This window comes from Hermetia illucens, chromosome 4 (genome assembly GCF_905115235.1).
Source record: "Hermetia illucens chromosome 4, iHerIll2.2.curated.20191125, whole genome shotgun sequence".
NCBI classification, from domain to species: domain Eukaryota; kingdom Metazoa; phylum Arthropoda; class Insecta; order Diptera; family Stratiomyidae; genus Hermetia; species Hermetia illucens.
The window spans coordinates 82766048-82793384 of NC_051852.1; the positions used below are offsets into that span (position 1 = coordinate 82766048).

The window sequence follows — 27337 nt, forward strand, 5'->3', positions numbered from 1 at the left end:
GAGCCTATTTCAGCTTACAAAGACTGTTCCGTTCGAAACGTCTCACCATAGGGTCAAAGTTCTTACTGTATAAGACTATGATCTTGCCAGTCCTCATGTATTCCTCGGAAACTTGGGTTCTTAGCAAGAAAAATTGTGAACTCTTGGCCGCGTTCGAAAGAAGAATCCTCCGAAGAATTTTTGGCCCCCTACATGAGGATGGACGATTCCGTAGCCTACACAATGACGAAATCTATGAGCGATACCATGACCGTCCGGTTGTGGATAAAGTCCGGCTCAATAGGTTACGGTGGGTGGGTCACTTAATCCGTATGGATGAGGATGATCCCACCCGATAAGTCTATAAGGGCAATATCTATGGTAGAAAAAGAAGACGAGGCAGACCCTGCCTAAGATGGAGCGATGGCGTAGGTCAGGACGCCAGATAGCTTTTAGGAATATCGAATTGGTGGACCTCGGCGCAAAACCGGGATGTCTGGAGTTCCTTATTAAGGTAGGCCTAGACCGGATACCGGTTGTTGCGCCGTTGATAATGAATGAGGCCTATGTTAACTTATGTATTGGCAGTGTGTAGGTTAAGGTGAGACAAAAAGTATTCACCGCAAACTAGCCCCATTGCAAAGAACTGTGTGTTTGAGTGTTACCGGTGCCATAAGCACGACATCCGGTGCAGCTCTAAATGCATTACTCAATTTGCAGCCCCTAGATATATTTATTTAAAGCACTGCAATGAGAGCAGCATATAAACTAATTCGCTTAGATCTATGGGGAAACAACAGATGTGGGGCACAGAGCATTCGAAAAGTTACTGGGAGTACTGAACCCAGTTCTTACAATGTCTTTCGATTCTCGGGTCCCCATACATCTGTCTGGTAGAAGATATGAAGAAGGAATGCGTGCCGGGATATACGGAAATCTTCCACACCGATGGCTCAAAAACAGAACAGGGTTCTGGAGTCGGAGTCCACCTCTTGAATAAAAACGAGAAGTGGACGTTTCCTTTAGGACACTCTCTATGCAACGGTTTTGCAAGCTAAAGTATATTTGAAGGGTTGAAGGGCAGGCGCATCGCAGTCTGTATTGAGAGCGTTGAGTAGTCTTTTGATCACAACGAAAATCGTTCAGGAATGCAGAAACCGTTTGAAGTCAATACGGTGGAACTACTCTGGATAAGAGGTCACTGCGGTATAGAGGGAAAGGAAATCTCGGATGTCTTAGCAAAAGAGGGTTCAATCTCCCCCATGCCGGGACCGGAACCTGCAATTTGAGTATCAGTAGCATTGGCTAAGCCTGTCCTCAAAAACTGGGAAAAAGCTTCTAGACTTCCTGTTAGAGCATAACATGCCTACCGCAAAGTTTATCTTGCCGAAAAGCAGGAAGACTTGCAAAAGTATTATAGGCATTCTGACAGGCCACTAGCTGAACATATGTTTAGAATGAGAATTGTACAAGGTGATACGTGTCCCTCCTGTAATGAAGAAGCGGAATCCAAGGAACATTTTCTATGTGAATGCCCCACCTATGAATGCAGATCTTTAGTGCTCATGGACTGACATCCACTAACGGAAATCCTGTGATACATAAACAAATCCGGGATGTTCCCATTAGACGGGTGAGTCGAATACAATGCGCCACACCGGTTTGAGTGTTCAGAGACTATAGCTTCTCCTCCACCACCACAAACACACACACACATTATTAATATTCATACTATAATAAGACGCTTATACAGAGTTTTGTTACGTAAAACAGATGTTGAAGCGTACCTTACGTAAAACAGAGCTGACGCCCCAAAAAGTATAATAGAATGGAAGGGGAGCTAAATGCTATAAAATCAATTCAGATAGACTAGAAATTTTACATGGATATTCTTAAGTTAGCATTCCATCAAAGATGTAAAAAACAAAATCGAAAAACGAAAATTTCTGGCACAGTAGGCTAACTCCTTAAATTAATTTTTGAAACCCAGCATAAAATGTAATGTACGAGACTCAGTAAGGTTCGATTTCTGTTTTAAATAACGAATTACTTCACATAATCAAACGTCATAAAAGGGTATAACGTCTTTCCTAAATGGATACATTGCTAAGCTGAAAAGTAAGCATGTCTTAAAATTGCTAACTAAAGATAGATTATTGGAGCTACCGTCTTTCTTAAATAGTCATTGTTGATGTTAGCACAGAAACATTGTATTTCTCAAATTACGCGGAAAATTCAAATGCGACTGCCATACGCAACTTTCCAACTGAAGTACCCAAAACGTGATTACAACCGAGAAGTTTTACCATCACGCACAAAGCCGTAGAGATAAAATCCGGACCCGGGGTGAAAATTATGAGTCTGGGGTAAGAATTATGTCGGACCCTATATTATCTCGATAAAAGTCTGGGCCCGGGGGATTCCCTCCCATTCCACCCCCTCTCGTCACGCATGATCACGACAATAATACCCAGTGCGTGGGTGGGCTAATACCGATCAACAAGTCGAAGCGATTATCGTTTCATTCGATCCAATTTTTGATAAGATAGAAGCACTGTTAAGAACTTGATAATCCATTAGCTACACATGTCTTCTTTCCTATCTTTGGGAGAAACTTGTTTTAGACATGATCTTTTAACATTTTTGGTTCAACCGCTTTAATGTTTGGAACAAGTTGCTGAGACAAACTCTAGCTTTTCTATTGTGAGTGTACCCGTTTTCCTGCACTGCCCATTTTCGACGCATTTCTCACTTCCCAATAAAGCTGGAATCATTGGCATACTCGTACATTCATGGAGGCACAAATATAGACACTTGCAATTGCAATCAGGTAGGAGTTTTAATTATTTAAGATATAATAGGTGTGATGACGAAACACTGATCCATGTAGAGTAAACAAAACGAGTAACGAGAAAATTTCAACGGAGAGCGGAAAACGACTTATTTGAATTATTAATGAGTTTATTAATTTTATTTCTCGAGCTTATGGTTTCTCATTTTCGGATCTTGTTTTCACTGCATGTTTTTGGGCAAGTGTCTAAATGTTTACTTGTTTTGATTGCCAATAAATTTTGGAAGAGAAAATACTATCTCTTAATGATTGAATAGATTAAAAATTATGAAGCAGTCAATAAGATATTTGCAGGTAATTAAGCGCAAATAAGTTAATTGCGTATTATCATTTGCAGTTGGAAGGGTGAAAGGTGTCGAGGCTCAGACTGAAATTGAAATTGAAAAATTCACTTACGTTTTCACATCTATCTTGTTTCCTTTACTCTTATCCGGCGAGAAATCGTTTTGGTAATTTTGTAAAAGCATTGCCAGAGTCGTCCTAGAGATGTTTGCAGATTTCCTACTAATATCAGGCAGGAGATCGCATGATGTGTCTTTCACTATTCCCTGCAAGTAAATAAAAAAAATAAAACTTTTGATTTTTTTTTCAATGCAAGGGTATGGGCATAGTAGATTTGGATTAATTTTGCAGAAGTCGGAGGAGGGGGGAAGTTGATGAGACCGGCGAGACAAATCCTCAACGAAGCTGGTCCCTCCCATAGAAATATCAACACAAAAGCGGGAAAGAAGCGAATTTAAATACCAGGAGCGGTCGCGATTCTAATCCCTGGCGTAGAAGTTTTCTCTAAGAATGGCAGAATGTTAAACAGACAATTTGCTATCCAGGAAAAAGCCTGTGGACAAAACTGTTGAAGCCTAAACCAAAGCTAAGTTTTAATAATCAAGCCTTTCACCCATGAGATTGCCTTGAAGTGGCTCCAGTAGGCAATCTCAGCTTTTAGTTCCGGCGGCCCAAGTTCATCCTTGTGCACCATATTTATTGCGTGACAGGGAAGTGCATTCCTCACGTTGTTTTGACGGTGACTTGATTCGCAAGAGAGCAATCAACGCCGATGCTGGGGTGCGATGGTCTGGCTTTGCAGTTAGTGACAGTGATAAAATGTCGGCGTCTTATGAGGATATAGTTGATTTGCGTTTTACTGTTCCCACTATAAATATAGGAAGATGAGACAAACGTTTAATAAACCATGCATTCCTAAGTACAAATTCGTGAGTGTCCGCAAAATCGACTACGTGCTCCCCACCCTCACGGCATTTCTATCGCGTTCACGTTCTATGTCGCAGATTTTTGCACCACACCATCGAATTTTTTGTAGAGCGCAAATATCAATGCGTCTTTTCCGAAGGGCTCTTGCATCGCCGAGAGATCAGGTGGGATTTAGCATAATGAAGTAACTGCAACTATACTTTATTTATCTCTTTCCCTGCTCTCAAGATTTTATTTTTGTTTTACTGAGAATAGTACAAATTACGTTGCCTCAAACCCTCATCCTCTATCTAGGCTCGGAACAAGCATCCTAAATAAATAACATGACGGAGTTTTTAGATAAGAATCAACATGCAGAGGTGAAATGTGGATTTTTGTTGCCATCATTAAGTCAATGTGCGCTAAGCACTTGTCGGGTGGTTAGTTGAATTGAGATAAAACAGTTTTTATTGTAAGCTAGCCTCATTACAAATAACTGGATGTTTGGGTATTACCGGTACTATGGATACAGCTTCCGGCGCAACTCTAAATGCATTACTCAATTTGAAGCCCCTACATATATCTAGAGAACGGCAATAGGGAAACAACAGACGTGGGGGTACGGAGCTTAGAAAGATATATTGGAAGAATTTAATGCCTTCTGATTCTCAGACCCAATATATATGTTTGTTAGAAGAAATGAACCGATGACTTAAAAACAGAATAAGTCTCTGGAGCAGGAATCGACTTCTCGGTTAAAAAAAGGAAGTTAGCCTTTTCGTTGCGACAATATGAAGCCGTCTTTCAGGCTGAAGTGTATACGACCCTACCTGGTCATTGTGGCATGGAGGGAGATGAATTCTCAGATACCTTAATAAAAGAAAGTTTAAGGGGGTCGTCCCGTGTGAAGGCGGTTTTTTTTTTCTTTCTTTAGCAATTTTTTGTGAAGAACTGGATAAAGATACAAATATGAATTTTTTGCCGTATATTAATTAATATCTTGAGCATGCGTAAGAATTTTTCCAGTCCGATAACATAGTTCATTATTGAAATGCAGAGTAATTTATACACCCATTTCCAAAAAAGGTGTTTTCTGCACCCACGCTAGAGGGCGCTGCGATCATCCTAAAGAAAAAAAGTAAATAGCATTTTAACGTGCGGACTTAACTACAGGCCGCAAACTAGGATTATTAAAAAATATTGAAACGGAATTTTTTGTGAGTTGTTAAACTTTTTTTTTGTAAATTTTGGTGTTTTTTCAAGGCCACTTTTATGAATAAAGAAGAAACTACCAAATGAATCGCCAGTATCCTAATTTGCAGACCGTAGAAATATGCTCTGAATAAGTCGTGAAAATTTCAAAGAATTTCGATTTTGGGCTATGGTGGCAGCAGATTTTCAACATGCAGTTTCGAGAAAACCGCATTTAAAAAGCAGGATGTGAATTTTAACCATAAAATTTGTTACACCTAGTCCATAAGCCTTAGGTTTCTTCAAGAGACACATGTACAGCCTTGGCTTCAGTTCTTGTCCTTTTAGCGAAGTCATACGCGCTTTATTACGGCGGTCGACAAAAATCTAGCATGTGATATATTGCTTGTTTAACACTGTCATTTCCGAACGATTCCGAATATCAAAAAGTCATTTTGCCCATATATTCTACACTATATCTAAATACAATTGATACCAAAAAAAATTCGATTCCGCGGATCCGACACACGGGATGACCCCCCTTAAGCTAGTAATGGAACGGAAGAATGCTGCATACCGAGTAATGTTGCATTCTTAAAGGACGCAGGCACGCGCGGAGACTTATCACAAACTCCACCGACCGGAGAAGTGACTTGACAGATGAAAAAAGGAAACTTGGTAAAACCAACAGGTCTGTGAACTAGAAAAGTATGGGAGCAACCGCACTAGGCGCGGAAGTTTTACCAACAAGTCAGCAGGATGAGACAAAGAGGGAAATCTGATTTCCGACAGAATGGGTATACTGGAGTGATGGGTTGAGTATTTTGATGAACTGCTGAACAACCAGAACATAGGCGAGTTGGAGGTTCCGCCGACTGAAGACGACTGACAAATACTGCCACCACCAAGTATAGAAGAAACAGTCCGTGTAATTCATCGGTTTCAAAATCATAAGTCGCCAGGAGCCGATGGAATTACAGCCGAGCTGGTTAAGTATGAAGCGACCAATTACACCAAGCGGTTCATCAACTTATGCTCAAGGTAGATAGAGGTATCACGTTGCTGAGTACTATCAATAAGATATTCTTGGTTATCCTACTAGGACAGATAACCCCATACGTCCAGAACATCATTGGCCGGATCCGACACACGGGATGACCCCTTAATATCTTCCTTACCAAGATCGGAGCTAGCAACTTGAGTGTTAGCTTTAGCCAATGCCGCTATCAAAAACTGGGAAGAAACTTCCCATAATGACATGGCCTAAATGCCACTGAACACATCAAACGTTTCCTGTTAGAATCAAACAAACATACGAGTACTAGAAAGTCTATCTTATTGAAAAGCAGGAAGACCTGCAGAAGTATTGTAGGCATTCTATCTGGTGATAATTCGCTAGCTGGGCATATTTTCAGAATAGAAAGCGAAATCCACGGAACATTTCCTATGTGGCTACACCTCTCCCCCACCTATTTTATCATTATCATTCACTCATTCAAGACCATAATGATACATTTGGAGACTGGGCGATCAGTAGTGCGCTCGTATATATTTATTACCCTGATTTGACTTGGGTACTCACCCACAGCTGAGCTGACTGGTTTCTGAGGTGCAGCCATGATACGAATTTCTTTGCCACCACAGGGACAGCTTATTGCTCTAACCAATAAACCATCTGGATGGAGTTTGTATATAGTTGGGTCATATTTGCATAGAGTTTATTTCCTTTCCTTTATTTCAATCATTTTAATTCAAACACAACGTCCTTATACTTGACGGTTTCCGTAATATTTAAACTTCCTCGAAGCAGATTCCTGCATGTTAAATATCGTATATCTTTCGTTTTTTATAGGTTGTGTGGTACTCGCATTTATTATATATGATATACGTAGCTAGTTCTTGTCAGGAAGGAAAAGATTGAAACGTTCACTCCTTATAGTAGCGACATTTTGGCTTTTGTGAAAGTCGTATTTTGACCTCTATTTACCTAACCTCAGACGCTAAAGAAGTTAACTTTGGAATTTTTACATATGTTTGGCGGTCTGTACAAGTTGCAATGCTATATTTGGGAGGTGACGTGCTGTTTCTACTCACACGCTTCCAATATTACAAACAGATTTACTTAGTAGCAGTAGCTCCAAGATATTATTGAATTCATAAGATTTGGCTTTCGCGGTAGCAGTTCATCTCTCGAGGGTTGTGGCGCTTGACTGAGCCGAATACAGTTTCCATATCATCTGCACCTTTTATATCCCATCAAAGCCAAGCTACTTTAATTTATAGTTGTTATAAACCGCTACGGTGGATGTAGCCCTTTAACCATATCTACCTATCTCGTCCGGCTCCTGACAATGTGCGTCAACTCCCCTCTTAATTTTCCAAAAACTTTGCAACATATCTTCTCTGTTCTGCGCAACGGAACTCTCAGGCGAGCGATTTATCGGAGCCCCTGAGCAGCGGCGTTGATCATTTTCCTTGTCTTATTTCCATATAGTAACACATTAGTGCGAACCAGCGTTCATTTCATGTTGATTGACCTACTTTTTAAGATTTTGTCTGTGCGTCTGTCTATCTGTCTGTCACACCCGATTTACTCCGAAACCACTGAACCGAATTTTTTAAATTTTGGAGAGAACATATAGTGTGTGTCCCTTTACATGCAGCGAATGGCGCCATTTTGTGTTGAGTTTGAAGGGGGAACTCCTCATACATGCGAAAGGGTGATATAAAATTTTGCAGGTCTTGTCTTCAGAATCTATCCCGTTCCGATATCTGCACAAATAAAGTTAATAGTTGTATATTACCATGTTTTAGAAATTTACCCGAGCCCGGGGGAGGGCCCTTAAGCTCACCCCAGAAATACAAAATGTGCAACAGTGTAGCTGATAATACAGGACATAATTCTTGAAAGTTTGAACGCAATCCAACTATTATTAACAAAGTTATTGGAAGTCAAAATATTGCATTTCATATAAATTTATTGGATTCTAGGGAGAGGAGGGCTCTTTCGTCGACACAGTTTGGTTTTTTTTTCAGTTATTTGAATATCAGTATCAATTACTGGAGACAGGCATGTCTGTATATATGTATATGCGAACCTTTAAATCAATTTTGTGCACAATATTTATGTCTTTAATATGTATCTACATATGGATAATTTTCTTAGCAATATATGACAGAAAATTGTGCATTCTTAGCTATGTATGAATGCATAGAGAGTTGCTCACATAAGATGAACATAAAACCTTTATACCTGAAGCGCCGAGTTTCCGGTGATGTTAATCTTCATTCCGAATCAAACTGCTTCCTTTTTCAAATTCAGAGCCATCTGGTCTAGGTCCATGACTTGGTGAGAGAGCAAAAAGAGCGTAACCGAGGTGTTCGAGGAAAAATAAAATCAGCCAGCCACGTCTTCATACCAAGGCAGCGTGGAGGGCATCACCGATAACGAGAAATAATATCGGTGACAAAATGCAACCCTACCAGAATCTACCTTACACATTGCTCTGAATTTTTACCTTGATGTAGCATACGACATCTCGCGCCTTCAATTTGATAACAGCTATTAGATTCTTCGAAATGCCCTTCAGCGTCAATGTGGTTGGTATATGGCGGTCTAATGAACACTTTCGTGGTGTTCTTCCAGGATTATTTAAGCTTTTATCAGCGTAATACCAAGAAGAGCGCCAATGCCTCACCGGTTGTCACAGTCAAGGTTTTGTATAAAAAAACCTAATTCAAATAGGTTTACTGTCTGTCTGTTTGTCACTCGCACTTTTCTGAAAAACAGTTATTCCCATTAATGTGAAATTTGGTGGGAAGATGGGAATTGTGGACCCGCACGCGTGCAGTCAGTAACACCGTTCTATATTGTGTTTAAGTTATAGTAGGTCAAAGAAGTATCACGGTAAAGTGAATTGCCTGCCATAATATATGTATATACATCACGAACTAGGTACAAATGCGCCAAACGACAACTCAAATATTTTTATAATAGAAATACACAAGATCTTTCATACTTGAAGCGTCCGGTTTTCGGTTGTTCGACTTCTTTTTATTTAAGTGAGGTAACTTGAAAAATTTTCATAATTTGCAAATCCTATGAGTAGGAAAGTTTCATTGTCTCTTGGTTTCAATTACAATATGCAGTTTTGAATCGGATGTTAATACTCTTTGATACAAGTAAGGAAACAAGTAAAACAATGTTTTATAGACAGCCGTCAAGAGCAATGTGAGCTACATATATACTATATGTACAGTGCAGTGCCAACGAATTATAAACACCACTGATTTCAATGCAACTATGAAATTTAGTGTCTGTAGTTTTATGATATGATATTAGCTTCTGATTATTTGTCCACTTTCTCTCCCTGCTAACAGTAGAAAAAGTACCGATGTTTTGTTTTACGCTCAAAAATTATTACTGAATAGAAACGTGATAGAGCATCTTTGCGTGACGTGGTTTGTAGCATTATCATACGTTATTATTACTGTTCTGTTTAGGGAAAGTCGCATCGCGTCCTTAAAGAACTATTGTGCCCCCTTTACTAGTTATAGTGTACCTATTAATCATAGTATCTCAAGCAAGCCTGTAACCGTCAGGCGCTTTAGTATGTTTCGTACTTCCAAATCTTTCAGCTTTGGATCTGGTATTAAGTGTTCTCCCAGAGGCGTCGACCTACTTTGCACAAGTGCCGGACACTGTCCCATTCTGTGTATAGAGCTTTCGTTACACTCCGCACAAAACCTGCAGGCAGTGTCCGTGGATATCCCTAGCTTCCCTAGGTGATAGTTTAGCCGACCGTGACCAGTGAGAATTCCCACTATGATTTGGAGGTTCTTTTTGATGAGGTTTAATCAATCCTTTGTGCCCATGGGTTCGTATCCTCCAATAAGCACCCTGGACTGCTCCATCCCTGGTAGGCCCGCCCAGTATAATTCCCCCAACCGTTCCTCTTCATTTCTTAGTGTCATAGCCATGAAACCGTTTCCGATTCCACAGAAGGGTTCTGGTCCATTTAAAGGCGTCCCTGCTCCCTTTTTGGCTAGTTCGCCCGCTGCTTCGTTGCCTTCCAACCCAGATTATCCAGACCTTCTTGGATGAGCCGAATGTATTCAATCTCTCAAGACATTCCCATACCAGTTTAGAGTTTACCTGGTTGGACCTAAGTGCCTTGATCGCTGCTTGGCTATCGGTGAGAATAACAATGTTCTGCCCCCTGTAGTTCCTTTGGAGATTAAAGAAGGCACATCTGTCCATGGTGTATGTTTCTGCCTGGAATATGCTAGTGCACCTGCCCTTTGGCTCGAACCACATTTTCTCGTTTCATACGTTGGTAAAACAGACGAATTTTATTGTTATATGTTTGACATCATTGCAGCATGTTTGATATCATTAAGATCAATTATTAAGTCTATAGATTTCAATAGTTTTGGAGGTAAGTGGTCTAAAAATGGGCGTTTTCTTCAAATGTTAATAAAATCGTGTAATTGAAAGTATGCGCAGGAAAGCTGATATTCCAGTCAAAACAGAGTCATTGTTGCCCTCATTCGTGGTAAATGGCGTAATTACCGTGAATTTGCCTGAATGGAAGGGGTAAGTTTGAGTACAGTTTCTACATATGCTAAAAATATCTATGGAGGAAAGAGCGACCAACCAAGTCAATGTCCGTTTGAATTTCGTAAGGTAGCACAAAATATTCACTGCAGCTAACTGGGAAAAGGTACGGTTTGAATAAAAAGTAATTTCTTAGTGTTTGCTATAGTAAAAAGTAGCTGCGGCTAATATTAGTTTTAGCTTCGATTTAGTGACGAATACACTTCGAAGGCATTGAGAGATCAATTTTTTCCGCTCGACGACGATCAGGAGAAAAGTACCACCCTTTCTGCGTTCAAATAACAGTTAGATAATCTTGGGGGTGGTAGTGAGCAAATGTCCTGGACCCTTGCAATTGTGCAAGGCGACGAAAATCAGCAATAATATTTAAAAGTTTTAAACGATGGTCCTCTGCCATTTAAACAACGAATGGAAGCCAATAGACATATCAAAACTTTCTTAGTGTTCATAATTCGATGACACTGTTCTGTACATATATTTCAATGCCTTACCTTAAACCTAGAAACTGGTGTTTGAGGACCTCTGCCTTGAATCTCCCAATATGAGTTGTTGTTTTCTGCTTGTTTATTTCGCTCAGGACAAGTACATTTTTTCGCGTTCAATAATAATTTTGATGTAATGCCTGAACGTTTACATCGGATTTCCATTTCGATATCACTAGAATCAACTTCAGGTGATGTTTCGAATTCAAAGGAAATCAATCGAAACCCTATTGATTTTAATAGTACGGTGAGCTCTACAGCGTCATATTCAAGTGCCTCCTCCTAGAATGAAAAAAGAAATAAAACATAATAATTTTCCATACTTACAGTGAATGAGCACAGGAGTATTTATATATTTTAATTTTATTTTCCCATTTACACATGCATGCATTACATAATCCGTCTTATTCTACATGAAATGTATTCCAGTGGTTGGAAAGTTGCTAGCTTTAATGATGATGGCGCGAAAATCCAATTGGATGGAGCAGGGTCTTAGAGAATGTTAGAGTAAGACAGTAACAGTAGACTACAGAAGGCAAGGTGGTCAGCATTGCGCTTGCCTGTGATTATTACCCTGATTTGACTGTAAAGCAGAGCTAGAATCTTTATAAAATTACGAACAAAAAAATTGAAAGAATTCTAGTCTAATAAAAAAAGTAAAAATGATTCATCGGCATTAACGGCGCAACAATCAGTGCCCGGTCTTAGCCTGCCTTAATAAAGAACTCCAAACTCCAAACCTCGACGCAGTCAACCAGTTCGATTGTTCTAGCAGCTACAAGGTGTCCTGGCCTACCCTAATGTCCTTTTTAGGGAAACAAGTTCTATGAAAATTCCCTTTTTGAACACGGTTAAGAACTCACAATTTTCTGACTAAGAAATCAAGTTTCCAAGGAATAAATGAGGGCTGGAAGAGCATTATCTTGGACAGTAGGGGCTGAGCCACTATGGTGAGGCCAAGTTCAACTGACTGATAACATTGATCCGAGATATATAAATCGGTCAGTTCTGGTTAGGTCGCTACCACTGACAGTAATAGACCTTGTTTCGTTAAAATTAGTTATCAAAAATTCAGTTTTATTCAGAATCAATCTGACACGGCGTTGCATGAGGCAATCATTCCATTTTTGCACAAGTTCTTAGCGACATTGCTATGAGACGCTGAAGCAGCATGAAGCAGTGTATAGGGCGCTAGACATTGAATGCTCCGTGTGACAGTGTCCATGGCAAAAACAAAGAGCAGTGGTGAGAGGGCGCTTCCACCGACAGAGACACGAAGCAGTTTTGATATACGCGCCACATTTCGAACTTTACTTTTCGGATCGCGCTAGAGCAAGTCAACCCAGCCCACGAGTTCTTCTGGTACTAGCTGTTGCCGCAGAGTATACTAGATGAGTTCGTGTAGTTAATAAACGTAGTGATTAAATTAGCGACAAAGTGTCTTTTCGTTATTAACTGCAATATTCCGTTATTTCTACATCGTTTGTGACTAATGACTCCACAAGGGCTCCGAATTTACGGTAGAACATGTTTTGACATAAAATTCCTTAAATTGTTCCAAACAATTATTTCCAAAAATCTCACACACATTTATTGCATTGCGGTTTAAAAATACACTGAAAGTATTTCCTGTTTGTCGTAAAAGACGACTAAAAGGCATAGAAGTCTGTCTGCTAGCAACTTGCACAAGAAACCTCATTGACACCGAAACGTCAACGCCTCGGGTAGGGACTGAACTCACGCCGAATATGCGCACGTTCCTCGGCAACGGTGTCGGTGGTCCTCAGAATGCTCACTTTCTTCAACTAGAGCGATAATTCCAGCGATATAAGATGGACATTCTGGGCCTATAGTATCCAGGTGGCTCAGTGGTTAGAGCGCTAGGCTATCGTAGCAAAAGGTCGCGGTTCAAATCTCACTGATGGCAGAGGGATTTGTATGTTGACTGAATGTCGAATACCAGTTGACTTAGCTGTGAACGAGTCAAAATTGGAATAATCGCGGGAGAACCAACGCTCTGTGTAGCCCCAAGCAGTATACCGTAGTGTACCGTTACCGTCTTGAATGAAGTGCTCTAACACACTTCAAGACCTTGATTCAATTAGATTGCCGCCGCAACGATTATTATTATTCTAGGCCCATGCGATATGGTGGTCAAAGGGTAGTATAGGTCTCAGGGCGAAACGTGATGGGACCGGTTTCCTGGAAAAGAGTCGCTACACCATATATTATAGTGGCCATCCAGTAAACCATGTGCTCGGAGTAGGTTTCTTAGTCAGTCCAAAAATAAATGAAAACATAAGCGAACTGTATTTGTGAGACAAATTTAGAAATATAAGCCTCAATAACGTTCACGCCCCTACAGAGGAGACTGCAGAGTCGGAGAAGAATACCTTCTTCGAGGCAAAAGAACGAAATCTCGAAGCCTGCCCCAGATATGATATCAAAATTATACTTGGGGATTTTAACAGCTAAGTACGGACGGAGCCCGTATTCAGGCGTTACATTGGCTCCCATAGCTTACATCCAAATACAAATGATTACGGACTGCGGATTATTCAATTAGCAGTGTCACACGAAATGGTTGTTGGAAGTACATGGTTTGTGCGGAAAACGGTCCACAAACATACATCGGCCTCTCCAGACGGGACCACTTTCAACCAAATTGACCACGTGTTGATCGAACGCGGCACCTCCCAGCCTTGATGAATCTCAGAACATATAGGGGGCCAATATAGATTCGGATCACTATCTCGTTGGCATGGTGCTCCGAGCTCGAATAACAACACCACCCAGAATCCCCTCTGACAATCAGGTGAGAGTTAACACTGAAGCCATTTGCAACACAGCCCTCCGCAACGTCTATAAGAATGGATGCTGCACTAACCACGGTCAACAGAGATCATGGAGATGAAGCATCAACAAATGTTTTTCACAATCACCTGAAGAACGTTATCATGAATACGGCTACAAACATACTTGGCCCCAGCCGCAAAACGAGTCGAAACGGTTGGTTTGACGATGAATGTAAAGGACGCGAGCATGCGCGGAAACTTATCACGAACTCCGTCGAGCGGAGAAGCGGCTTCACAGACGGAAAAAGGAAGCCTGGGAGCATCAACAGGTCTGTGAACTCGAAAAGTACAGGGGGCAACCGCACCAGGTGCGAAAGTTTTACCAACAAGTCAGTAGGATGGAGCCTGACATACCTCGATGTTCATCCCGCCGAGACAAAGAGGGTCGACTCCTCATCCACGATGATGAGTAGCTGAAGAGGTAATACTTCACCACATTTCCTTGCCATATCAGATCCGTTGAAGTTTTGGTTCGTGTGGATGAAATGGCTAGTCACCGTAACATGCCCGAGCAGAAAAGAAATCATTTCGGCTATCAGTGCACTCCAACGGAGTAGAGCCGCTGGGTTTTTCGTTCTCCCCACAGAGTTACCAGGTGTACTCCTAATTAATTTCCGTTTTTTTTTGTGAATAAAACACAATTCCAAGGGAACCGTAATAGTTATTTTATTCGAAATTTTTTTCATCGCTTTCTACACATTTCTCTCACCTTTCTGGTAATTTGTGAATACCACGTCAGTAGAATTGTCTTTGGAATTGAACCATTCAGTGAGCCATTTCCGCAAATTTTCGGAAGAGTCGAGGTGCTTCTCAAAAAGTGCGTGGCCCAATGAGGCAAAGAGGTGGTAATCCGAAGGGGCCAGGTCTGGTGAGTAAGCCCCATGGCTAAGCACCATCCACTTGAATTTTTCCAGCGTGTCGCGAACGACTTTCGACTTATGCGATGGTGCATTGTCGTGGAGCAAAATCACCTTCTGCTGTCTTTCTCGATATTCTGGTCGGTTCTCCGCAACCGCTCGGCTTAAATCTTCCATTTGTTGTTTGTAGCGAATGGCGTTCACAGTTTCACTAGGTTTCAGCAGTTCAAAGTAAATCACACCGTTCAAAGTAGATCACACACAGCATGACCATCCGACCGTAATGATTTGGCCGATGCCATCGATGTCGATGCTTCACCTGGACTCACCCACGATTTGTTGCGTTTAGGGTTCTCCAAGACAATCCCCTTTTCGTCGCCCGTAACAATTCGATGGAGAAAAGACTTTCTTTTGTACCGTTGAAGCAGCATTTCACACGTCACTTTTCGGTTCTCCATTTGTCTCTCGGTCAGTTCATGCGGCACCCACTTCCCACATGCCGGAGCGTACGGGGCCGTTCAGCTAGAAATCTCCACTTTTGAATTGTCGAAACCACGTTTCACATGTTCGAAGTGTTAATGCACGATCGCCATAAACTTCCATGCACAGTGGCTGTCGGACACTTTTTTTCCTTGATTGAACATGAAATGCAATGCATGGCGCATATGCACGAAATTCGGTACGTACGCCGACATATTTGACGCGCAATAAAAACTTGCTGGAGGAACTTTTTGGGGAAACGTCAACGCAGTTTAGACACTCGACAACAACTAAATAAAATGACAGATATGTGTGACCAACAGCGACACAAAACATAGAACGCCATCTATCCAAACAAAAACGGAAATTAATTAGGAGTACACCTGGTACGCCGCACCTGCAGTTACTGCAAATCTGCTACTTCTACTCGTACGGAAATTCTGAGAATCCAAAAACTTCCCAGAGAGTGGAAGAGGGACCCGTACCCGTCCCGAGTGTTACAATTGGAGGGGTACCTACGTGCTTGCTGTCGTCGCAAAGATAATAATGAAAGTAATCCTGGAACGCATCAAAGAACATCTCGAAGGCCTGATCGACAGAGAGTAGGCGGGTTTTTGCTTCTGATCCTCCTGCATTCATCTTTCAACAGAGTGAACAGAAAGTGGATCTGGCGTGATCTACGCAGGAGGAGCCTTCCGGAGAAACTTATAGCTATTATCAGAGCACCGTATAATAGCATAAAATATGACGTACTCTTCCGTACCTGTCCGGAGGATGTGAAACAATCAGGACGATGACATCTTTCCTCAAACAACTCTCAGTCTGACGGATCACCACACTCTCGCTTAATGCATTAATGGGCAGAACATCGAACGCGTCGATCAATTTGTTATATCTAGGAAGCGTGGTTTCTGCCAACGAACTGGATGTTTCTCGACGCATTAACAGCGCTAGATCCGTTTTCGTTGCCTTCTCTAAAATCGGGAAGTGTCCTATCTGTGCCGCTATATGGGTGTAGCACATGGGAAGTGACCCTCAGTATAGTTTAAAAGCTCTAAATCTTTGTGGACAAGTGCCTGCAACGTATCAACGGAGTATGCTGACCTGATAGTATTTCAAACGAAGAATTTGGTCGGCGTACCCGTGGACAATTGGATTAGAAGTTGGAGGTGGCAATAACAATAAGGACGACAATTGTATTGCTGGCTACGCTATTAAGTGTAATACACTCTCCCAAGATGGCCGAAGAGTGGGCTGTCGCAAGGGCATTTGACGCAGAACAATAGAGAAGAAGTGCAGGCGTCTCGGAAAATTGTGGGGGGAGCTGAAACGCAATTCAGGTAGCCGTGAACGATGGCTCGTAGGAGTGGTGCGATGCACGCACCAACTCTATATTTATTTCAAATTCAAAATTGTTACTCACACTTTAAACAAAAAGTACAAAATATCTGTCGTTTATACTTTTTTAAGTGAAACACGTAATGTAAGTCAGTAATTGCAGTCAGTATTTTTTTCAATTTTTTTTTAAGTAGCGCAATTGAGTTCCCGTAATGAAACAATAGTGATTTTTCAATGACTAGGAAACTATTCCTAGTGAGAAAAATACAAGCATCCCATCGAAAGTTGACATGAAACATCTTGAGCCGAAAACAAAGTTACTTATCCCTCTTTCAAAATAAACGGCTCATACGCAAGTCTCTTTTGGGTAAAAAATATTCGAAACCGCCTCCCCCTCACCAGGCAGCGGTGAAGTCAGAAAAACTTTCTGGATTTGTTGCCATGAAAATTTCGTTTTTCCGAGCAACTATCAGGACATGAATTGGCTTAGACTTCTCCTTATCATTTGTTTGCTTATTTCAAAAACAGTTTGGGAAAATACATAACACCTAATTGGGGCAGAATTTCGAAACCATCTTAGGCGCATGCCGAATTTCGAATAACAGTTACAATTTCTGCTGAGGGACCGTTCGTCAACGAATTTCGGGCTGCTGATACTGAAGGACCTCCACGTGGCCTTCACTGTTGCAAAATACACACAAATTATTCAGAGAGATACTTACCGTGTCAACGATGATGTCACATGTTTTATCAACAATTTCGCCAATTATGGAGCAAAATTTCTCCTTGGATGGAGATGCGCCCGACATTTTCAGCTTCTGAATATTTCTGGCACTCTAGCACTGGCACTGCACTCGCGATCGGGGTTGCATCAACGTTCATCTATAAACGCACTAATAACTCCAAACGCAGCGCGTACTCTTGTCTTATTATTCTTAACCAATTCTTTTTTGAGAGTGAAACCGCACACAAGAAAATAAACTGGCACTGAGGAATGCAAGCTCGAATCGACGCCGCCACCGTCGTCCGTCCGTTGCGCCGTTTATCTTCTAGCCAACGACTGAACGGGGCTAGAGTTGGAGAGCTCCAGCTGGCGAACAGTAGGTAGGTAGGTGACTCAGCCTATCACGAAATTCCAATCGGAATGCGAAAACAATAAAAATAATTAAATACGAAAAGAATAGGCAGCGCCAAACGAGAAACAATTTAAGAAGACGCTAATGCGCGGACATAACTAGACTAGAAATGAGAAGTGGCTTGAGTAAAAGCACTGGAGAAAATGTGAGTGGACAGTTGTGGCTGCACGAAGAAGAACTTCCGGCTTTTCAGGTCCCACCAGCTGACTGGCAACTGCAGTGGAGCCGAAATTTTGAGTTGGAACCGTTGCACTGCATATTCCAACTTATGGCTGCAAATTAGGGGAGCGGAAGCTATTCGTAAGTGAGAAATTGTCAAGTCAAATTGATGATACTTTTCACTTCAAATGTTTGTTTTTCTCTCATTTTTCATGAAAGTAAGTTCAGATTTTGGCTCAAGAAGGAAATCGTATAAAATGTTTTGTATTTGGCAACAAATATGTGTTTAAATGAGGTCTTCTTGCGGTTAGGGGGTGTGAGCCCTCTAAATAAAGAGTTTAGCAAATTTAAGTATAGTATGTTGATCGTAAAAAGGTGTGGTCACTCGGGGTTTTAAGGGTTGAAATATCGGTACAAAGTTTTGTGAAAATCATGTTTTTTGCATGTAACTTCATAACGGTAAAGTCCTGTGACCTCAAATTCATCATGTATATGGACGTTAAAAATTCCTATCATTTGACACTCTACTGAATATAATGTTGTTTGAGGTCATAAAGGACATTTTTCCGATTTTTTACATCACATTCACATCCTGAAAAGTTTGTCAGTTCATAGTATTAAGGCATCCTTTAGGATCCTAAAATTTGTTCGTGGTATGTCCTTGTTTAAGAATTTGGTGACCGTGAAAAGCTACTTAAAGAACAACAGTTTTTCCATTCCCAGTGAAAGGATAATCACAAGTTTTCATGAATTTTCAATGAATGAAAAATTGCCAATCCTTCAAAAAAAGCGAAGCGATGGCGGCTTTACGGTTTCTTACCAGGGCAGAGGCAAATCGTAAGACGCTGCCTCACCTCTGCCCGCAGATGTTGAGTGCTCCTTTATATAATTCGTAGAACACGACATGACTACGAATTATATTGAACGCAAATCCGCCTTATTGACCAGAGCTTGGCCAGAGCTGAAATATTCATTTTGAGAATGAGGGATTCCTAAGTCCGCATCAACTTAATGCTGGACCGGACCAAATGGGAAACAACTTACTCCCTCTTTCCTGGTCCACGGACCCCTCGCTTAGGGCTTGCACCCAAACTTTTCAAAAAAAGTGAAGCGATGGCGGCTTTACGGTTTCTTACCAGGGCACAGGCAAATCGTCAGACGCTGCCTCACCTCTGCCCTGGGAGCAGCGTGACCGTAGCGGCTCGCAGATGTTGAGTGCTCCTTTATATAATTCGTAGAACACGACACGAATGAAAAATTGTCAATCCTTGTTGTGTGTTTGTTTTTGATTCGCATGTAACGGTAAAATAATTAGCATAATTTTTAGTCAACAACCGATTCATGTCGATGACATTTCTTTGAGAAAGCTGAAAGTTGATATCATAATCATCAACGGCGCAACAACCGGTATCCAGTCTAGACCTGCCTTAATAAGGATCTCCAGACATCCCGGTTTTGCGCCAAGGTCCACCAATTCGATATCCCTAAAAGCTGTCTGGTGTCCTGACCTACGCCATCGCTCCATCTCAGGCAGGGTCTGCCTCGTCTTTTTTTCCTATTATAGATATTGCCCTTATAGACTTTCCGGGTGGGATCATCCTCATCCATACGGATTAAGTGACCCGCCACCCTAACCTATTGGGCCGGATTTTATCCCCAACCTTATGGTCATGGTATCGCTCATAGATTTCATCGTTATGTAGGCTACGGGATCATCAATCCTCATGTAGGGGGCCAAAAATTCTTCGGAGGATTCTTCTCTCAAACGCGGCCAAGAGTTTGCAATTTTTCTTGCTAAGAACCCAACTCTCCGAGGAACACATAAGTACTGGCAAGTCATTGTCTTGTACAGTAAAAGCTTTGACCCTATGGTGAGACGTTTCGAGCGGAACAGTTTTTGTAAGCTGAAATAGGTTCTGTCGGCTGCCAACAACCGTGCACTTTATCGGTTGTGATTTTCGACCCTAGACGGGAAAAATTATCATCGGCCTCAAAGTTGTAGTCTCCTATGTCTATTCTTCCCTTCCTGTTGGTTGGTTGGTTTTTGGTGCTGACGCTGCCACCATATATTTTGTCTTGCCTTCATTTATGTGCAGCCCAAGATCTCGCGCCGCCTGCTCGATCTCGATGAAAGCAGTTTCTACGTTTCGGGTCGTTCTTCCCATGCTGTCGATATCGTCACCGTAGGCCAGTAGTTGAGTGGACTTAAAGAGGATCGTACACCTCGCATTTACCTCAGCATTACGGATCACTTTCTCCAAGGCCAGGTTAAAGAGGACGCATGATAGGGCATCCACTTGATCGTAGACCGTTGTTGATGTCGAATAGTCTTGAGAGTGATCCTGCTGCTTTTATCTGGCCTCGCACATAAGTCAGGGTCGGCCTAGTCAGGCTTATCAATTTCGTCGGGATACCGAATTCTATCTTGGCCGTGTACAGTTTTACCCTGGCTGTGCTATCATAGGCGGCCTTAAAGTCGATGAAAAGATGGTGCAATTGATGGTCATATTCCACCAGTTTTTCCATCACTTGACGAAAGTTGAAATAACGTGTTCAATTGCAAGGTTTTTAATATGTGATATTTGTTCAGTTTAAGTGAAATTTACCGGAATGGCGATGGTTTTGTGTCGTGGTTGGAAGAAATTTAATTTAATTTAATTCCGCGGACGAGATTGTGGTGGAGCGATACCGGGCGCACTGAGGGCGTAACCTACCACGAGCCCGATTTGAATGAACGGGACTACTTCACACGCAGTAACCATAAGAAACCAAGTCGGGAAACTGGAAGCTAGACGCTTCAGGTATGAAAAGTTTTGTGTATTTCTTTTGCAAAGGCATTTGAGTGTGCATTTGTCCCATTAGTACGTAGGACATAATATATGCATATATTTTATAAAAATATCCACGGACAGACAGACAGTAAACCGATTTTAATAAGGTTTTGTTTTACACAATACCTGAAAAATGATTTTCGATGGCGAAGATGTCTTTGCTTTATTCATCTGCGCCACAAAATTTCTATTGCTAAAAGCACATGATTCGAACCATCGTAAATATGTCCTCAACAAGTGATTATGCTGTCGTATTGCTTTCTCCATCACTTCCCTTACAATGATGCTATAAGTTTCTACTTTTGATGAAATCCTGAGTTCGGAAACTGTGACTGTGCGGTATTCTTCTGCGCGAGATTGAATGGTGAAAATATAAGCGCGGACGTGTGGTTGATGGACGCTGGGTTATCGGTTTTGATTGAAAGAAATTCTAATAATCGCAATATTGAAATATGTCTCGACGGATTTCGTGATTCCGAAACTCTACTCAATATTAGAAACTAGTCGCGAAACCGGAAGCTAGACGCTTCACTTATAAAAGGTTTTGTGTTTCCCTATGGGAGGAATGATGAGTGCATAACAGTTCCGCGTGTACATAGTTAAATATTCCACTGTGCGCTATCTTTTAAAGCTCCATAACAAAAAAAAAATGATCTGGAAAGCACCGTCTTGATAATAGTCAATGTTATAGGCTTCACACTAGGAGTTCAATATTATTCATAAATATGACGAAGTTTACCTACAACATATACAAACAAGTCGGGAAACTAAAAGCTGGACGCTTAAGGTATGAAAGGTTTTGTGTATTTCTTTTATAAAAACATTTCAGTGGACATTTGGCCCATTAGCACCTAGCACGTAATCATCATCATCAACGGCGCAACAACCGGTATCCGGTCTAGGCCTGCCTTAATAAGGAACTCCAGACATCCCGGTTTTGCGCCGAGGTCCACCAATTCGATATCCCTAAAAGCTGTCTGGCGTCCTGGCCCACGCCATCGCTCCATCTTAGGCAGGGTCTGCCTCGTCTTCTTTTCCTACCATAGATATTGCCCTTATAGACTTTCCGGGTGGGATCATCTTCATCCATACGGATTAAGTGACCCGCCCACCGTAACCTATTGAGCCGGATTTTATCCACAACCGTACGGTCATGGTATCGCTCATAGATTTCGTCGTTGTGTAGGCTACGGAATCGTCCATCCTCATGTAGGGGGCCAAAAATTCTTCGGAGGATTCTTCTCTCGAACGCGGCCAAGAGTTCGCAATTTTTCTTGCTAAGAACCCAAGTTTCCGAGGAATACATGAGGACTGGCAAGATCATAGTCTTGTACAGTAAGAGCTTTGACCCTATGGTGAGACGTTTCGAGCGGAACAGTCTTTGTAAGCTGAAATAGGCTCTGTTGGCTGACAACAACCGTGCGCGGATTTCCTCATCGTAGTTGTTATCGGTTGTGATTTTCGACCCTAGATAGGAGAAATTGTCAACGGTCTCAAAGTTGTATTCCCCTATCCTTATTCTTGTTCGTGCTTGTGTTTGACCAGTGCGGTTTGATGTTGTTGGTTGATTCGTCTTCGGTGCTGACGTTGCCACCATGTATTTTGTCTTGCCTTCATTGATGTGCAGCCCAAGATCTCGCGCCGCCTGCTCGATCTGGATGAAGGCAGTTTGAACGTCTCGGGTGGTTCTTCCCATGATGTCGATATCGTCAGCATAGGCCAGTAGTTGGGTGGACTTGAAGAGGATCGTACCTCTTGCATTCACCTCAGCATCACGGATCACCTTCTCGAGGGCCAGGTTAAAGAGGACGCATGATAGCGCATCCCCTTGTCGTAGACCGTTGTTGATGTCGAATGGTCTTGAGAGTGATCCTGCTGCTTTTATCTGGCCTCGCACATTGGTCAGGGTCAGCCTAGTCAGTCTTATTAATTTCGTCGGGATACCGAATTCTCTCATGGCCGTGTACAGTTTTACCCTGGCTATGCTATCATAGGCGGCTTTAAAGTCGATGAACAGATGGTGCAACTGTTGTCCATATTCCAACAGTTTTTCCATCGCCTGCCGCAGAGAGAAAATCTGATCTGTTGCTGATTTGCCTGGAGTGAAGCCTCTTTGGTATGGGCCAATGATGTTCTGGGCGTATGGGGCTATCCGGCCTAGCAAGATAGTGGAGAATATCTTATAGATGGTACTCAGCAACGTGATACCTCTATAATTGCTGCACTGTGTGATATCTCCCTTTTTATGTATGAGACAGATTATGCCTCGCTGCCAATCGTCAGGCATTGATTCGCTGTCCCATACCTTGAGCACAAGTTGATGAACCACTTGGTGTAACTGGTCGCCTCCATATTTAACCAATTCGGCTGTAATTCCATCGGCTCCTGGCGACTTATGATTTTTTAGCCGATGAATTGCACGGACTGTTTCTCCTAAACTTGGTGGTGGCAGTATTTGTCCGTCGTCTTCAGTTGGCGGGACCTCCAACTCGCCGATGTTCTGGTTGTTCAGTAGCTCATCAAAGTACTCAACCCATCGCTCTAATATGCCCATTCTGTCGGAAATCAGATTTCCCTCTTTGTCTCGGCAGGATGAGCATCGAGGTGTATAAGGCTTCATCCTGCTGACTTGTTGGTAAAACTTGCGCGCCTGGTGCGGTTGCTCCCTGTACTTTTCTAGTTCACAGACTTGTTGGTTCTCCCAGGCTTCCTTTTTCCGTCTGTGAAGTCGCTTCTCCGCTCGACGGAGTTCGTGATAAGTCTCTGCGCGTGCCCGCGTTCTTTGAGAATGCAACATTACTCGGTATGCGGCATTCTTCCGTTCCGTTGCTAGCTTACATTCATCGTCAAACCAGCCGTTCCGACTCCTTTTGCGGCTGGGGCCAAGTATATTTGTGGCCGTATCCATGATAACGTTCTTCAGGTGGTTGTGAAGATCATTAGTTGATGCTTCATCTCCAGGTCCTCTATTGACTGCGGTTATTGCGGCATCCATTTCCCTCTTATAGGTGTCGCGGAGGGTTGTGTTGTGGATGGCTTCAGTGTTCACCCTCACCTGATTGTCTGAGGGGATTCTAGGTGGTATTGTTATTCGAGCTCGGAGCACCATGCCAACGAGATAGTGATCCGAGTCTATATTGGCCCCCCTATATGTTCTGACATTCACCAAGGCTGAGAGGTGGCGGCGTTCGATCAACACGTGGTCAATTTGGTTGAAAGTGGTCCCGTCTGGAGAGGCCCACGTATGTTTGTGGACCGCTTTCCGCGCAAACCAGGTACTTCCAACAACCATTTCGTGTGACCCTGCTAATTGAATAGTCCGCAGTCCGTTATCATTTGTTTTTTCGTGTAAGCTATGGGAGCCAACGTATCGCCTGAATACGGGCTCCTTCCCTACTTGGCTGTTGAAATCCCCAAGTATGATTTTGATATCATATCTGGGACAGGCTTCGAGGGCTCTTTCTACTGCCTCGTAGAAGGTATCCTTCTCCGACTCTGCAGTCTCCTCTGTAGGGGCGTGAACGTTTATGAGGCTTATATTTCTAAACTTGCCTCGCAAGCGCAGAGTGCATAGCCGTTCGCTTATACTTTCAAAGCCGATAACAGCAGGTTTCATTTTTTGGCTGACTAAGAAACCTACTCCGAGCACATGGTTTACTGGATGGCCGCTATAATATATGGTGTAGTGGCTCTTCTCCAGGAAACCGGTCCCTGTCCATCGCATCTCTTGCAACGCTGTTACATCAGCCCTATATTGGGACAGGGTATCGGCTAGCTGCTTATCAGCTTCATCTCTGTACAGGGAGCGCACGTTCCATGAGAAAATGCGCAAATCGTTGTTCCTTTGTCGTTGCCGGGTCCGTCGTTTTAATATCCGTCCTATCCGAGGCTCCTGTTGTGGCTTCGTAACGGTTGTTTTCCGTGTAGGGTTGTCAGCCCTACCCAACCCCCAACCTGGAGGACCAGTTGGTACAATTTATCCCGTTTTTAGGCGCGGGATACTCGCCTTCATCCTTCTCCGTCTGCAGCTTTTCGTTAAGAAAGAGCTCCCAGCGGTCACCACGTGGAGGTGGAGATAGGGTTTGGTAGTAGAGCTGTTGGTGTTGGTTCAGCAGGCATTTCCCAGGTTTTATGCTCCATCGTGGGTACCAATCCACGTTTCGCCCCGGGACCTATACTACCCTTTGACCACCACTACATTGCTGCTTCGTGATTCTAAAATGAACTTAAGGGAGGTTTTACAGTAAATCAGTAAAACATATTATACTGTCACTTACTTAATTTAAACAGATATCGGAGGGTATTTCGGAGCCTAGGTACCATATAGTGGCAGCTTGCTCCTCCTTCACATTTTTCGATTCGGTAGTTTCTGAGAATGGCTCTGCCAAAGAAATGATCACTTTCGATCGTTGGACGACAAAAACCATGATAACATCCACCGTATATGATCAAGATGCGCAATAGCAAGGGTACTGCAGGACCAAGAAATGGATGCGAATGGAAGGCGAAAGGACAATTCTGAAAATCAACACTAATCGTTCAGAAAGAGGCAAGCAGAATCAACATTGATGACTTTCGCACTCAAGTTAAACACTCATTTGGGGAGAATGCCGCAATGCGTGCCCAAAAACGTGAGATCTACAAACAATGTAAGGATCTCGATGAGGTAACATCGAAAGGAGAAATTTGTACTACTCTGAAGGAACAATTTAGGCTGGAAAAACTTGGAGTCTATGGCGGTACTCAAGCGGCCACAATACGAGCACCAGAGCGGGTAATGCAAGCTGTTAGCGGCGGGAAAAGTTTGGATTGCATGGGTTGTCTGCCGTCTAAGAAAACAAACTTCACAAAAAAGGTGCTTTAAATATCTCATCTTTGGGCACTTCGCGAAGGCATGCACCAGCGGCGTTGATCCATCGATGCAGAAGGTGTGGGGAGAAAGACCATATTGCCAGGGGGTGCAATGGGGACCCCAAATGCCTATTATGCGAAGTAAAAGAGGGACAGGATAACCAGCAAATTGCCGGAAGTGGTAAATGTCCGGAACTTAGGAAAGTGCTGACTGCAATGAGCAAATGAGGTTTATTAAAATAAAGCTTAATCCCTCAGAATTTACTTGATCAGACCACGTTCGAATCTGAGATAAAAATCGCCACCATTAGTAAAACCGTATAAAACGGTGGCATATGGGTCACAGAGTTGCCTGGTGGAGCAACGATATGAGCTTGCGACAAGCTATACAATGTATTGCAAGTCTGGCAGTGAATTCAAATGTATCCATGCCACTTTTTAAGGATTTGTGTGAAACAAAAACTTATTAAAATCGAGTCGATGTCTGTCTCTCCGTCTGCCTGTTTGTCTCTTTTTTTTTGAGGAGGTGGAAATCTTCAAAAGACACTGGTCTGGGCACACCAATGTGTGGGATTTTTACCCAATAAAACCACCCCCGACTCTCCCTGCCCCGCGGAACCAAGGTATTACATCACGGGGCGGAGTCGGGTAATTCTAGCTTAATCCCGTTTTTTCTATATGCGTACGTGATCGCGCTTTTCTCCTCCCCCCTGCCTTTCGCAATTTACCTTGAGTAAATACGATCATGCAATTGGCCGCATTCCAATTCTCTTCTTTTGCTAGCATTTTCGGCACCAGATTTTTTGGTACCAGCACCTCTCCTAGAGTCTCCTCTAGATTCCTCCTTTCTTCCACAAAGCTCGGACAGTGGAAGAATATATGCTCTGGGACTCCATCGCAATTTGGACAATCGGGTGAGGTCTCCAATTTAATTCTGTGCAGGAATTGGCGATATCCTCCATGGTCCGTGAGAAACTGCGTGAGATTATAATTAATCTCAACCAGTCCTTGATGGCAGGAATGAGCCTGTAAGTCCACCAACCCTTTCCCAAGCGTTCCCATCGCTCTTACCATCTATTTATGGATCTCTCTCTCAGCGTTCTTCGTCTGCAATAAGGGAGAGATTGGCTTCGCATTATATATATTCGTCATTTTATCTACCAAGATGTCAATTGGCATCAATCCAGAGATGACGAATGCTGCATCATCTGAGATAGTCCGGAAGGCAGAGCATACCCTCAGGGCTGTCCTCCTGTAGACTGCATTCCGTTTGCTAGTGTTAACGGATATCCGCAACGCCTCCCTCCAAACTGGGGTCGCATAGCGCATGAGCATGATCTAAGCAACCTAGAGGTATGCCGTGGCCCTCCCACTTTCCGCATCATCCTCGCCAGGGCCATACTAGCAGTGGATGATTTATCACAAACATATTGTGCTTCCTGTCTATCACCACCCCCAAATATTTGATGGTCGGCTTGCAAGTGATGATATGATTCCCGATTCTAACACAGGCGTAATTTCT

At 42.6% G+C, this 27337-nt stretch overlaps 1 protein-coding gene across 1 annotated transcript in view; it reads right to left on the reverse strand.

Annotated features, from left to right (window-relative positions):
- LOC119653382 overlaps window positions 1-18165 on the reverse strand; it is a 43123-nt gene extending 24958 nt beyond the window's left edge. Inside the window, exons 1-3 of the mRNA XM_038057929.1 lie at window positions 17561-18165; window positions 11318-11590; window positions 3227-3378 (exon numbers count right to left, since the gene is read on the reverse strand). Coding sequence (XP_037913857.1) covers window positions 3227-3378; window positions 11318-11590; window positions 17561-17647 — 512 coding nt within the window. The 5' untranslated portion in view covers window positions 17648-18165. The remainder of the gene's footprint in view (window positions 1-3226; window positions 3379-11317; window positions 11591-17560) is intronic.
- Window positions 18166-27337: the final 9172 nt, after the last annotated feature.